Source organism: Oryctolagus cuniculus, chromosome 20, assembly GCF_051225735.1.
Source record: "Oryctolagus cuniculus isolate XC-2025 breed Fujian yellow rabbit chromosome 20, ASM5122573v1, whole genome shotgun sequence".
Lineage (NCBI taxonomy): Eukaryota > Metazoa > Chordata > Mammalia > Lagomorpha > Leporidae > Oryctolagus > Oryctolagus cuniculus.
In genome coordinates, this window is record NC_142886.1 from 29,783,292 (window position 1) to 29,797,871 (window position 14,580).

Consider the following 14,580-nt stretch of genomic DNA (forward strand, 5'->3'; position numbering starts at 1 on the left):
TCTTTGTGGTTAGGTTTCCCATATCAATTGAAAACTGTTCAACTTCATCATAAGAGATGTTGTGAACCCTAATTGATGAATATTTATAAAATATTTCAACACTGAGATAAAATGACAGCAAGCTGACGTGGATAAATGGGAACAGTAGTTTCTCATTCCTTCATTCCCGTTCTGCTCCATGCTTGAATGGCAGTGAGAGGATATGAAAGTATAGGTAAGACAAGTTTCCTTGATTAAATCAACAATATTTATTTTCTGAGCTTTCAAAGTGTTGATTGAGGGATAAATTAAACAGTCGTGTCCTCTAGTAGCTCATAGTACAGAAAGGTTCTGGATTTTCATTTTGTTTGACAATAAAACTTAATATTTATTTTCTTAAACCTGAATACTGTGCAATTTCCGAGGACTTATTTTGTTTTGCTGTATAAGAAACCAGTGTCATTATGCAAGTTAAATTAAGTTGGCTGTGAGGTAATCTCCACGTTGACCTCATTATAGAGTTCAGCCCTCAGAATTCAGAGTTTTCTGGGTGTGGTGTAATTAATCAGGAGCAGTCTATTGTCTGGCCTGCCTTGCATGCTCCACAAGAAAGCAATGCCATCTAAAACCACTGTCATATAAGCAAGATAAAATGGGCACCCCTAGAATGTCATTTCCATGCTAGAGAGAGCCCTGTCCTTTCTGGCATCAGCTACATCTCTACCCAGATAGACAGGTAAAGATAAAATAATGAAAAGAATACATTAGTTGTGTTCAATCTGGACTGAATTTCTGACTCCACTGGGTGCTTAGTAAAAGGTCTTGTCAAATTCTTTTATTCTGTAGCTTTCTTCATCTTTAAAACTGAGTAACTGTTACAGGCTCTGCTATGTCCTCTAAAAATTCATCTACTGAATTCATAACCTCTGTACCTCAGAATGTGACGGTATTTGTAGAGATGGCCTGCAAAGAGATAATTAAGCTAACCAGAAATCATTAGGGTGGGCCCTCGTCCAGTGAACCTCTTCTTTTTAGAAGAAGAGGAGCTGAAGATATAGACAGGCAGAGAAAAGAGACCATGGAAGAGCCAGGGAGAAGATGGGCTTGGCCTTCCCCAGAGCAAATACCTCTGAGGAAACCGATGCCCCTGACACCTTGAGTTTGTAGTTGTGGCCTTCAGAATCATCATGAAGTAAATCTGTGACGTTTGAGCCACACTGTTCTACAACCCTTGTTATACAATCCTTGCAAACCAATCCAGCAGCAATATCTCAAGTGAAAGGTTTATGTGAAATATTCCATCGTATGTTATAATGTAGACTATATCATTTGTATACACTCGAATAGCAGATGTGAGTAATGATAGTGTTAACATTAGTATTGGAATTAGTGCTGCTAAGCTGTGCCACATAGTATATGAAAGAAACATTTGCCCCAAAGGAAAAACAATGAGCTTACGAAAATTTCCTTAAGCCAGAGGAAAGTTTCATGCGTCCCTTAAAGCTGTTGGGAATAAGAAGGGACAGTTTCAATGTCTAAAGCATCATGTTCTCTGTGGCCAAATCATCTCTTTCCTTAATAGAAATATCCTGGAATTCAATGAGTAAAAATAACTTTCCTTTGTATTTTTCTCTTATGTTTCAAAAGGCATGTGTTTTTACAAAACACGATTACCCTAAGACTCAAAAAGGAACAGGGGGTATTTGTCATTACTCACAGATATGCCCAGAAACCATGAGTGATTTTATTTTACTCAGATTTGTTAGGGTAAAGGTTTGTGCAAGATAGCACAGCAGCCGGACAGCTCAAAAGTTGCTAACAGATTGGGAAATAGCACAGTGGTTTGTTTCTTCTTCACTATTTCTTGGAAAAATCTTGGTAACAATGCCAACATCAGTTCCAGTCTGGAATATCTGCACGAACAGAATTTGCACAGAACCTACTATATCCATGAAGAATGGTTCTCTTTGACAGTATTTGCCACCAGAATCAAATAGGGGAAACTCTTTTTATTCATAGAAAACAATTTAGTTAATGCATAGAATTTTATTGGTTTTACATTTCTCTCCCACCAGCCCCTCTGGAGTCTTTGGCATCGGTTATAATATATAAATCTTTCCCTATAGATATGATTGGGAGTTCCCATATTACATAGCATAATTAGTACATGCTTAATACAGTCAACCAGGATTTGTTCTGCTGGGGAGTTTGAGTTGCAACCGTGTTTGTGAAATACTAGGACATGCTCTGAACGGTTGTCTCTGTGGAGCTGGTGTGTAATGCGTGTGAGTGTATTGCTAGCTTGATTTTAGTCATTGTTTATTTAACAGAGAAGAGGAGATTGCCCTTGGGAGGGACCCCTTATTTTGCCTGAGCATTGTTTAAGAATGCAGCTTGCTTTTCCCTGGTGACACACTTGACTCTTAGGTAATGTCATTTTCTCAGTTTACTGAGAGTGAATCTGTTCATTTCTTTGCCAAAGAAAAAGAATATTCTTAAAAGTAGGTTAACGTTCTCTCTTAATGTTCAGTCCCTTCACTTTTGCTTTATTTATGTCTACTTTATCATGAGTTCTGTCGTTTACTTCAAAAAATTTACAGAGGGCAGAATAGAACATAATAAGCCATCCATTCAGTAAGTACGTTTCAGGGCTGTTGGTGAAATTTGTGTTACATACCTTGTGCTCCCTGGTGGCTGCTCTCCACAATGCAGAGGTCTTGTTGGAATTCTTACTATTTTATTCACCCTCCTCTGCTCCTTGTGGAGTGCTCAGCTTCTAGGCATTCCTTGAAGGTGTCTTCAACCCACACATCAGGAATGTAGCATGACGTGGGCAAAAAGGGAACGATTTTAGGAAAAGAGGACCACTTTTTCTCAGTGCCACCACTTAGCCACAGATCGAGTCCCTCAGTCTGATACAGCCTCCATTTCTTTTTTATTGAATTGGTAAGAAAGCTATTTACCTTTAACACTACAGTAAATATGGCAGGAAGAAGTATCTAATTTGATACACCTGAAGAAAACAATTTGAAAACTATTCAAATGAAAATGTAAGTCCTGTTACTATGAAACACTGTAACACTGGTGAGGACACTTCAAAAGGTTCATGACAAAATGAAATTAAAACTTTATTTTGACACCAAAAATTGAAGTCTATGCAAATCTTTTTCATAATACACATTTTGATGAACTTTTTGAATACCCTTCTATACTTATAGGAGAATCCACTATATACAATTATAGCAAAACACTTATATTCACATCCTTAAGCTCAACTCGGCCACTGTCATCTTTAGCTACATCACAATAGAGTGAGCCAATTACAAATAATTCAAACCCACTATTTTGAGGTTTTATGTTAAATAACTTGTCACATTTGTTGACTATTTGAATGTAGGGTGCGTCCACTTAATCTTAGTGGTGACTATGTAAAGATTTTATTCCTGAAATACTGTGTTGGTTGAAACTCAGCAAGCCGATCTCCCTTGCTTAGAAATTTGCAAATCAGTCAGGGTTAAACAGCCTAAATGGCACAATGGCTATCTTTCCAGTTGAATTGATCAGTTTTTGCTAACAAGAAAGAAATTTGCATGGTGATAATTATAAATAAGTTAAGTGTAATTTCGGAACCAGCACAGTGAATAGAAGATGAGCAGTCAGGAATGTTAAGTTCAGGGGTGAATGTTTTATGAAGCATTAAGACATTTCTTGAGACCCCAGCATTCCATGTTGGAGTACTTGGGCTGCGATTTCTCTCCAGTCTCCATCCCAGCTTCTTGCTAAGTTGCACTCTGGGAGGTAACAGGTGATAATTCACCATGATGAGGTCCACAGCTATGAAGACGACCCATGGGCTGGGTTCCTGGTTTCTGGCTCTGGGCTTCAGCTTGGCTCTCCTCCTCCTCCTCCTTTTGAGGGCATTTGGAGAGTGAGTCAACAGATGGGATGGTTCCATCTGTCTGTCTGTCTGTCTCTCTGTCTACCTTTCAAAAAAATAATTTAAAAAAGAAAAGCTAGTGTTACGAAAACTTGTGATTTAGGATTTCATGGCTCAAAAATGAGAATCTGTAATGGATTAAGGAGGGGTTTTATATAGTTTGTAAAACATTGCCTGAAAGTTGATATGTAATGTATATTTAAATATTAAAAATATTTCTTACTTGGAAATGTAAAGAAAAATAAGTGCATAAGACTCTGGAACATTTTATGCAAAAATTAACAGAAAATATATTTATATAATAATTAATTAATATTCAGCATGTAAGACAGCAAAACATGAAAAGGTAAAGAGAAAACAAGTAACGTTATCAGAATACTAAACTGTGGCTATTACTTTATCTTCCTTTAAAGCCAGCCTCAGACTATGGGGACGTTCTGGGTCTTTGTTCATGCTTACCAACAAGTCCAGTGGCAACAACAGGTGTTTTAGTATTTATTTCTACATGACATGAAGAAGCTGGGTGCTATGTACTTTAATGCCCCTGTCACCTATAACATTAGGTTTATCATAATGGTATCATGAACTCAGAATATCAGAAACTAAAATTTTTGAAATTGAATTTTATATATGTTTTCACCACTTTGATATTGTGACAGTGAGGTTTGGTTCTTGATTTTAAAGTTAAACCACCACGACCTCCTTACCACTACATACTTGTAGTTATCTTAGAAAACGCTCTTCCACTTTGTGTTGAAGTACTGAGGATGGAAACACGAGACTCGAACATACACCAGTCATTTGTATTTGTGAGGCGAGAAGGTGAGACAGACTTGGAAAACATGTCAGGCTTGGGGGCCTGTGACTGTTTTTCATACTGTTTTTCTTTATTTTTAAACTAATTAATTCTATTTTCAGATTTTTGAAAGTCAGAGACTAAGAACCTTTCCATCTGCTGGTTTACTCCACAAATACCTGCAACAGCCAAGGCTGGTCCAGGTCAAAATCAGGAGCCTCAGTCTAAGTTTCCTTAACTTTATCCATCACTCTGCTGCCTCCAGGGTGTTCTGGTCCCTGCCACCCACAGGGGAAACCTGGACTGAGTTCCGAGCACCTGGCATTGGCCTGACTCAGCCCTGGCTGTGGCAGGCATTTGGCATGTGGCCCTGTGGATGGAAGTTCAATCTCTCTCTCTCTCTCTCCCCCTCTCTGCCCTTCAAATAAAATGAAAATAAAAATTGAAAAATAATAAAAACAAAGCAAGTTTTAAAAATCATTTCCTGATAGAGTGTGTATATAATTCTGTAGCCAGATCCACAATATATTTGGGATAGAATAGCATAAAATTTTATAAATTACTGTAAAATGTCACAGACTGATTTGCATTTGATGATTCTATACATTAATCACTGAGTAACCTTCAGTTTTCCAAATAAAAAATAAAAACAGTGGTGATGACATTTGTAATCATCTACAGAAAGGGAATTACTTAAACTCCTCACAGATTCAGGGATATTGAGGGTAAATCATTCTACCCACATTTCTAATTTTAAGAAGCTTTGAGGGTGTTTGTGGATAGTAAGGAGCAAATATTGTTTTGCATATTGAATTAATCATAAACTTTCCATCTACAGTCCCAGATTCTCTGAATGATTGTCGAGGGTTTTCTAGAGACCATCCTCTAAGGACTGAGAAAGTCTAAAAGGAAATACAATATGCTACATATACTATACAATCTGAGCAAACTGGAGAACTGGGGACGGTGACCTTTCAAAGAGGAGAAATGTGATTCTATGCACTGCAGAACTCGGTGTGGCTTAGTGCTTGAGAAAGGATGACATATAGCATCTACTCCCAGGGCCCAGCAGCACAGGAGTTCACATCCTCAGGAAGCGGCGTACCTCACCTTTTCTTCCACCACCGATGATTTCACCCAGTAGTGTCTGCAGGCTTCCTTAGTCAATGCAGACCAGTGCTTGAGATTTTTAGTAAATGCTAAGGACATGAGAATGACTGTCTAATGTGATTTTAAAGGAATGTCAGGGCTGTAACATGTTCTCTGGGAAAGACACAAGAAAATCTGGTGCCAAATGTTCTTTGAACTTTGAGACGAGAAGCATATGGAGGTATTCACCAGGGATAGATGCATACAACAGTGGAGGAGATAATGGTCTGGTCTATTCTAATTTCCAATTCTAAATGTTTTTCCGTAATTCCAACTTAAGAACTTGTAGGTTAAAATCGACTTCTAAAATTTCTAACCTGCAAATATCTCTTTTATTTTTCTTCCTGTTTGCTTTGTGAGTACTTTTAAATTAATGCCTTACTGATACCATCTGGGTCCACACTGAAAATTGTAAACACACAAGTAAATAGTAAAAATACTGATAAATCCACTAATCATAATTGATACTACTTGCTCTGTTCACAATTGATTATCCTGAGATTTTCGTGTCTCTTGTGTCTTCTTTTTGAAATTTAATTTGGAAGAGGGGATGGAAACTGTTAATGTGCTTATAGATTAATATCACCACTAACAGAAATAAATTCAATTTTAAAAGTCCCTGGAAATAATTTTTGTCACTGTGTTTATAGCAATTTAAGGGTGAAATAGAGAAATACTTTTAGTCAACCATGATGAGCAACTCTAACTGAAAATTTGAAATCAAACCTGCTCCAAAATCGGAAACTTGCTAAATGCCATCATGGAACTGCAAGTGGGAAATTCTGCCCTTGACCTCATTGTAAAAGATTGCAGTCAAATTGGAAGCTCAGGGCAAGCACTGTGGCACAGAGGTTAAGCTACCACTTGGAATGCTGCATCCCTTATTGGAGCACCTAGTATCAAGTCCTGGCTCCACTCCAGATTCCAGCTTCCTGGAACGTACATGCTGGGAAACAGCTGGGGATGGCTCAAGTAGTTGGGTTCCAGCCATCTACACTGGAGACTCTGATTGCCTTCCTGGCTCCTGACTTCAGCCTGGCTTAGTGTCAGCTACTGAAGGCATTTGGTGGAGGAACTAACAAATGCAAGATTCTCTCTCTCTGTCTCTGTCTCTCTCTGTCTCTGTCTCTCCCTCTCTCTCTTGCTCTGCTTTGTAAGTAAACAAAAACAAATAAAACTTAAACCCTCAGATACACTACAGATATTGCATAAACTTTTGCTTCAGGTTATACGTATGAAGTATATATAAAAGCAAAAATGAATTTTGTGTCTTGATGTGAGTCCTATCAATAAAAATATTCCAAGATCTGATAAAACCCCAACTCGGAAGCACTTCTGATTACAAACATTTTGGATGAGGGATACTCAGCCTTTGTAACTTGGTTTTCCCAGACACAGCTTTTCTTTCTGTGAGCACGGGAGAAGACACAAGTGCGCAAGGAATGGTGCTTTGGATTTTCCCGAGACCTTCAGTTCTGTGAGGAATCCCTGACACCATTCCTGGCCCCGACCAGAATATTCTAATTGCTGAGAAATGCCAGACGCGTTTTCTGTACCTTGCCTGTCCTAGCCAAGTTGGAAAATTGATTCTGCTGTTCAGGAAGATGGAGAAGGTTTTCTTTTACAAGGTCCCAAAGCTGGCAGACACAGTGTGTTGTTTGCCCTCTAACACCATACAGCAGAAGCTGAAGATGTTAAGAACCAGTCTCCCTGGCACGTGTTTTGCTATTCATTCCTTTTGTTGGCATCTTTAATTTGAGATGACAGCCACCTTCTGGGGCTTCGGATGCCAGCCCTCTCAGTAACCAAATACTGTCCCGCGGGGCACATTTCTTCCTAGCAGCTGTTCTGTGCAGTCTCAACAGTGTACCTGCAGATGGCAGTTTGCGGGATTGTGCCCTGATGTCCCTTTGTCTCCTTGCTCTTGCAGCTGGCGCTACCTACATCTTTGGGAAAAGCGGTGGTCTCATCCTCTACACCTGGCCAGCCAATGACAGGCCCAGTACACGCTCCGACCGCCTTGCCGTGGGCTTCAGCACCACGGTGAAGGATGGCATCCTGGTACGCATCGACAGCGCCCCAGGACTCGGCGACTTCCTGCAGCTTCATATAGTGAGTACCTGGCCTTGGCCCGGATTCTCTTGTCTTGCTGATGGTCTGAGTTGGTGAGTTAGATAAATGCAGCACAATGATCTGGGTAGACCTGGTAAACACGCCCATGCTTACAAAAATACCCTTCAGATGTGTGAGTCATCATGCTCATAGATAAAATAAAAGCTCTTGTGTGGACAGAAAGGAAAAGAAATTCTTCCGTTCCAGACTCTTTTCCCAGTTGTGTGACTTGGCCTGAGGTGAAAGTTAGCAGACTGCTTGGGTGAAAGCAAGAGAATTTCCTGGTGCAAGTAGCAAAGCCAGTTGGAACGTAAATGCTGTCTTAGGCTAGGAATTAACTTTCAGTAAAGGACCAGACAGTAAATATTTTGGACTTTTGCACACCATCTAGTCTCTGTCAGAGCTATTCAGTTCTGCCACCCACCACAGATTTACTTAAAAATGTGTGTGACTATACAACCATGAAGTTTTATCCACAGAGAGTCTACAGGTTGTGCTTTGGTGAGCTCAGTCAGAGGCTGCAAATTTCCTTCGGAGATGTGATGAGTGTGTGATAAACACTGAGGCCAGAATGCCAGCATGAGTGGGGCAGGGAACAAAAAAGCACAGTGACCAAGATCTGCGTTGTTTGTGCATGTTGCCCACCCAGCATTGTGCTCTACCTTTTGTATATGTGAGCCCAATAGCATAATACCCTCAGTCCCTGCAGATCGTAAGGGCACAACATTAAGTCTAAGAAATTAAAATGATTTGGAGGAAAAAATTACTCCGTTATGAGGATAGAAAATATTTTTATAGCAACAATTAACCCATTTTATCACCTGTGCAGTCTGCAGTTAAGAAAGTAGGCTAAAGAAAGATATGATTCTCATCCATAAGTACCCGTAGTGCAGCTACCAAGAGCAAAGAGAGGAATTGTTCTCATTACTTAGCAATGACAAGGCTAGAAAGAATGGATTTAATTTGGAGCAATAAGAATTCTGTTTAAATAGCAGGAGTGAAAAAAGCAGTTAAGAAAAAAGATCATCTGGGGATTACTACAAACCTCCAAAAAGGAGGAAAGGCAACGTTGACTGGGAATCTTTGAATCTGAGTTTTACTAACATGTGGGTCAAGGGAGGGAAGCAGAGGGTAAGATTGCACTGCTGGCCTCTGGACTTCGAGCTGGTTGGCAGGAGCTACAAGCAGCAAGCTCAGCCCCTGAAGCAATGCCCATCTCTAGCACCTGCTCTTCCAGGATCTCTGGGAACCAGGATGAGCTTACTGTGCACAACCGGAGCTGGACGCATGTCAGGTCCCAGAAAGAGCCAGAGTAGGACAGGATTCTGCTTAGGAGCCCAGGGAAGGCCTCATTAGAAATGATTGCCTTGAAAATGTAGAAGAGGGGGTCTCGAGTAAGAGTGGTGAACTTTTTATTATCTCTGAGATGCTTCTGGAACCATATGGTGTCCTGAGCCTAAACGCAAACATTATAAAAAGCCACTCCAAGGAGCAAAGAGCAAGGCAGCTCTAGTCTGGACAGTTTATCTTTATTTGGCCTCCAAGAACCACCATAATTTACCCAACTCTGTGAGATTTATGCTGCATATAATTTAATGAGTATTTCATGGCAGCTATAACTAGGCTATTATTACCAGCTCACTTGCATTTTCATGATGATTTATCTTCTTTTTTTAGTTCAGTGTAACAGTAAGAAAAATATGATTTGGCATAGCCCTGAGCATCTTCTCAGCTTGGATACTGTCTTTTCTATTTTTCTCCATTTGTGTTTGGTAGGGTACCTACTCTTTTAAGAGAAAGGTTTACTTACGATCTGATAGTTTTCTTGAAATTCACTCTACTGTTTTAAAGCTGGTAGGTGGGTATTGGAAACTTGGAACCAAACCAAAACGTTCCAGTATTTGGTGTTACGCCATCATAAATTTTTTTGGTGTCTTTGAGAAGTGATTGCCCCTGAACATGCTCCAAGGTTCAAAGGATAGGCGTGTGCTTATTGTCATTCTTGTGAATGTTTCTATGAGCATACACATAGGCTCCACAGGGTAAAATATTACTTTCTTTATCAGAACAAAGACACTGGATGTTTTACATCAAAATGAGCAGAGCCCTTTTGGGATATTTTGGTTCTTAGTCCAGTGAGGTTACATTGCCTAAACAGTTGGGAAATCCTGGAAGATGTTCCTTCAACACTTGGATTAGGGAAAAATAAAAGGAACCCCGTGACTTGGAGGATCCAAACAGTCTGGGGTGAACTTGATATGTCCATGACCCTCTGAAGCACAGGGCCCCTTCAAGGATCTGACATTTTGAACCATTTTTTTACTCCCTAGTCACTATCTCTTTGTTTTCATTGAAGAAGGAGGGCAGACTCTTTACCACTCTTGGTAATAAAGGAATCTAAGTACAAGACTACAAGGCTTGATTACAAAACTAGTCTCTTGTTTTGGGCATTTAAGTGGATGTACCAGGGAAATCAAAGCATAAATACCTACTAAGATATTTTTGTAATCTGTAAAAGGAGATTGTGTTTGTTGGGTACTTGGTTTCCTTGTGCTAAAGCAAATTTCTCAAAAACAACAGAGCTGAGGGACCATTAGTGAAGTGGAAGGGATAGGGCAGGATGCAACACATTTCATCCCACCTTTCAGTTTGCCTGGAAGAGAAACCCACTGGGAAACCAATGGGAGCAATAGAAGATGTGAAGAGGAGATAGAAGCAGCTGTCTAGTTCATTTGTGTTGCTCTAACAGCACACCTGAAATTGGGTGATTGATAAAAGAAATGTAGTACCATTCTGAGGGTGGGAAGTCCAAGATCAAGACAGTGGCAGGTGAGCACCTGCTCTCCCTGCTTCCTTTTGGTGCCTTGGATGCTGTGTGCTCTGGAGTGACGGATGTCATTTTCTAAAGAGCAGAAGACATCAAACCCATTCCTGCAAGCTCTTTTGGTAATGACATTAAGGGTAGAGCCCTCATGTGCTTAAGGGTGAAGCCCTCAAGGCCTAAATACCTCCCCAAAGACCACACTTCCCACCATTGTTCCATTGTGGATTATATTTGCAACATGCAGATTTTTTGAGATATATTTATTTGTTTGAAAGGCACAGTGACAGAGAGAAAGAGGGAGAGACTCACAATGAGATCTGTTCCATCTGCTGGTTCACTTCCCGGATGGCTACAATAGCTCGGTCTGAGCTAGGCTGGGTCTCTCATGTGCTTGGCAGGGACTCAAGTATTTGTGCCATCTTCTGCTGCTTTCCCAGGCACATTAGGAGCAAGCTGGTTTGGAAGTGGAGGAGCCAGGGCTTGACACTCCCATGTGGGATGTTGGCATCGCAGGCAGAGGCTTAACCAGCTTTGCCACAATTGCTGACCCCGCTACATGGCAAATTCCAAAAACGGAGGAAGAGCACAGCAAGGCGTTTTCTGGTGACAAAGCTTCATTCTTCGAATATGAGTATTGATTGTGAAAAGAACCAAACCTACCTTAGTGCTTTAATTCGGTGGTGATTAGGCTGGCTACAGTTGATCAAAAACAAGTTATAACCTCTAAAAGTCTGTGTGTGTGTGAGAGAGAGAGAGAGAGAAAGAGAGAGAGAGAGCGAGAGAGAGAGAGCACGTTTTATAAACTGGTACTGAAGATAATTCCTAGGATTTTCTATTTCTGAAATATTTCAGGCAATATCAGCACTGTCATTTGAATAATCCCTCTTACCCCCAGTTAGCTCATTGGAAGAAAGCAAAAAAATGCTCTTCCCAGAACACAGCAGAGCCTGACCCTGAGGTGAGGCCCACTCTCTAATCATCCCTTGAGCAAGAATGCCGTATAGCTTTCTCTTGCCTATCAGCTCTAAGTGCCTCTCACCCTCTCACTATAAACTGCTATGGGAAGGTTTGTGAGGGCAGCAGGCAAACCTGGAAGGCAGGAGACCTGGCTCCCATGAGCCTCGGCTGCCACATGTGCAGAAGTGGGGCTTGGTGGATTGGTGCTGCTCACTTATCACACCTGCTGTAAGCCACACTCTGGCCCTCCTCACGGGCTGGACCCTTCCTGTCTGTCTTCCTTTGTCCTCCTGAAGTCCCCATGCAGTAAAACCTGTTTGGGAAAATAAGTGCTTCTTAGACTCATCCTCCATGGTGAACAGCCAGGTTTGGGCCAGGCTAAAGCCAGGAGCATATTTGAGCTGCACTGCTGTGTGCCAGCTGCTTGAGCCCCACCGCTGAGGAGGTGCTTCCGCAGGAAGCTGAAACTGGGAGAGCTGGGATTGCAACCCAGGCCCTTTCATTACAGGATACAGGCATCCCAACCGATATGTCACCCACCACACCAAATGCCTATCCTAGATTCTGAGTTTTGATTAGAAAATTGAAATAAAGGAGAATAAATGGACAGGACTCATTTGGGAGCATACTATGTTGTGTGAGGTAAGACAAATGGCAGGAATGGGTGGAGTAAGCTTGGTTAAATTGAAGGCATCTATGTCCTACAGTGAAAACTGAGCAAAGAAATACAGGGCACCAAGGAACTGCTGGGTAAGTGCTGTAGGCTTTTTTTTCTTTTTCCTATTTCACAATTTTCTTAGATTGTTGTTCTGGCCAAAGAAGGAAAGATTTTTCCTTCTCTTGATATTTTCTTTTAAAGCTAAAGTCTTTCCATTTGTCTGGGCCTTGTGGGGCTTAAATAGAGTTTGATAATAAGTACTGACCAAGACAAGAATTAGTTCGTTTAAAAAAAAAATCAGAGCAGTCCATGCAATTAAAATATTTTCAGAATCATTTGCTTCAAATTAGCTAGAATTTCTTTGTTTTGGGTTAACACTTCTGTAAGCCAGTATTTTCTGTGTCATTTGCTAAGTCTGATATTATTGAAATCACGGACAAAATATATTTGACAAAGACAGTAGGACTCTGTTGAAGTACATATGCATGAAATGAGATTCTGTGGAGGGAGTTTTTTTTATGTCAGAGATTTTTAAACATTATTATTTCTAATGTAAGTTTACTTCCTTTGAAATCTGTTGTTGGAGAGTCAATTTGCTCAATATTTGGAGAGAAGTGCTATTGCTTGTGAGTGACATCTGCCTATTGACCTCACATTCAGGCTTTGTGGAGCTGTGTCATGTTATACTCCCCTTCATTTATACAATAGAAAAAAAATGGAATAGAACTTGAGAAAGGATTACCAGGAGGTGCTTGCTGTCACCGTCATGAAACTCTTGACACCCTCCTTTCGCCACCTACAAAATAAAAGATCGAGGCGAACTGGGCAATCATTAGCCTCTCTGTGTAGTTAATGCAGGATGTGGAAAGCACATCCTATTAATTTTCTTTTCCCTCTGTGTAATTTACAGTAAATCCTCTTGGATTTATTTTTTAATTATGAGCTTTTCATGAAAAGCAAAAATTTATGTGTCAGTGCATCTGTTTTGTTTGACAAGAATCTATAACCTTCCTCAACTATTTCCCTCTTGACTTATAATGTGGATGCTCACATAAAAAAGGGAAGGAAGACAGACAGACCTGTCCAGGCACACCTTGTCTTCCCAGTGGCAAAGGGTTCTTCCAAAACTGAGGCTCTCTGAAAAGAGCCTCGGGATATTCTTGCAGTGTCATATATGCAAAAATTAGATACTCAGTTTGGTTTGCACTGTCTTGCTTTTCCATAATTTATAGCATTCAAAGAGACTCCTGGAGGATAAATGGGAGCAAAGCTGAATTATGATTAATGGTCTGCTCCTCATACCTACTGCATCTATAAATTGCCAACCTGGATGCCTCACTGTGGCTGTCTCTAGGTGGGATGTTTACGAGAAGCCATCAACATTTTCTAGTCCTTAGTGAAGCTAAGTGGCAGTTCACTTAGATTCATCCCTGGATTTGGCCAGAGACAGAAGCGGATTTGATTTGGGAACTGTGTTTAGGGGAATCTCCAATTGTGCGCAAAGCAGTGTTGGTGCTTTTGAGACTAGTAACCCAAGTCAAGAGGGGAAGAACAGGAAAACAACAAAGGCCTCCAGCAGATGCAATCTTGTTTCCCGCAGAGTGCTGTGCTCTGCGGGTTGGCTTGGTACTTCCTCTCGTTGCTATGTGTTCTCAGTGAAAATGTCCTCCTGGACTTAGGGGCTTTTCCAGATCATTAACCACTTGTGTGGAGAGAGCCCGCTGGGCATCCTCTGTGCAGCCTCCAGCTTAGCCATGCCATCGCAGCAGAGCTGGAAGAGCAGCTGGCAAAGGAGAGAGGAAGCGCTGATTGGATGAGGTGTCTGCTTATGTAAGCCGGACCCGAGGCAGCTATGTGCGTGGGAATTGCTGTGTTTTCTCAGAGCTGTGTTATTCTCCTGATAATTCTGTCCGCATTGGTTGACTTTGATTCCTCACATGCTTGGGAGAGGCAGCATGCTGTAACAAAGAGATGCTCTTAATTTGGAACCCAGTGAGTTGAATTCAGGTCCCATTTCTCTGAGCACTAACTGAGCTATTCTGCTTTGAGCCAATCACTCCGCCACTTGGAGCTTCAGCTTCCTCCTCTTTGAAATGGGCATAGAGTTGTTGCAGGGTTTTTCTAAGGATCAAATGAAATAAAGTACTTGGAAGCTCTTTGTTGTCAGT

The 14,580-nt window shown here is 40.9% G+C and overlaps 1 protein-coding gene across 44 annotated transcripts in view; it reads left to right on the plus strand.

Moving 5' to 3' along the window:
- Nucleotides 1-14,580, plus strand: part of NRXN3 (neurexin 3) — a 1,793,247-nt gene that overhangs the window by 1,383,661 nt on the left and 395,006 nt on the right. For all 44 annotated transcript variants that reach the window (XM_089322450.1, XM_070065303.2, XM_089322455.1 and 41 more), the window contains one exon: nt 7,792-7,973. In XM_089322450.1, the coding sequence (XP_089178576.1) occupies nt 7,792-7,973 (182 nt within the window). The remainder of the gene's footprint in view (nt 1-7,791; nt 7,974-14,580) is intronic.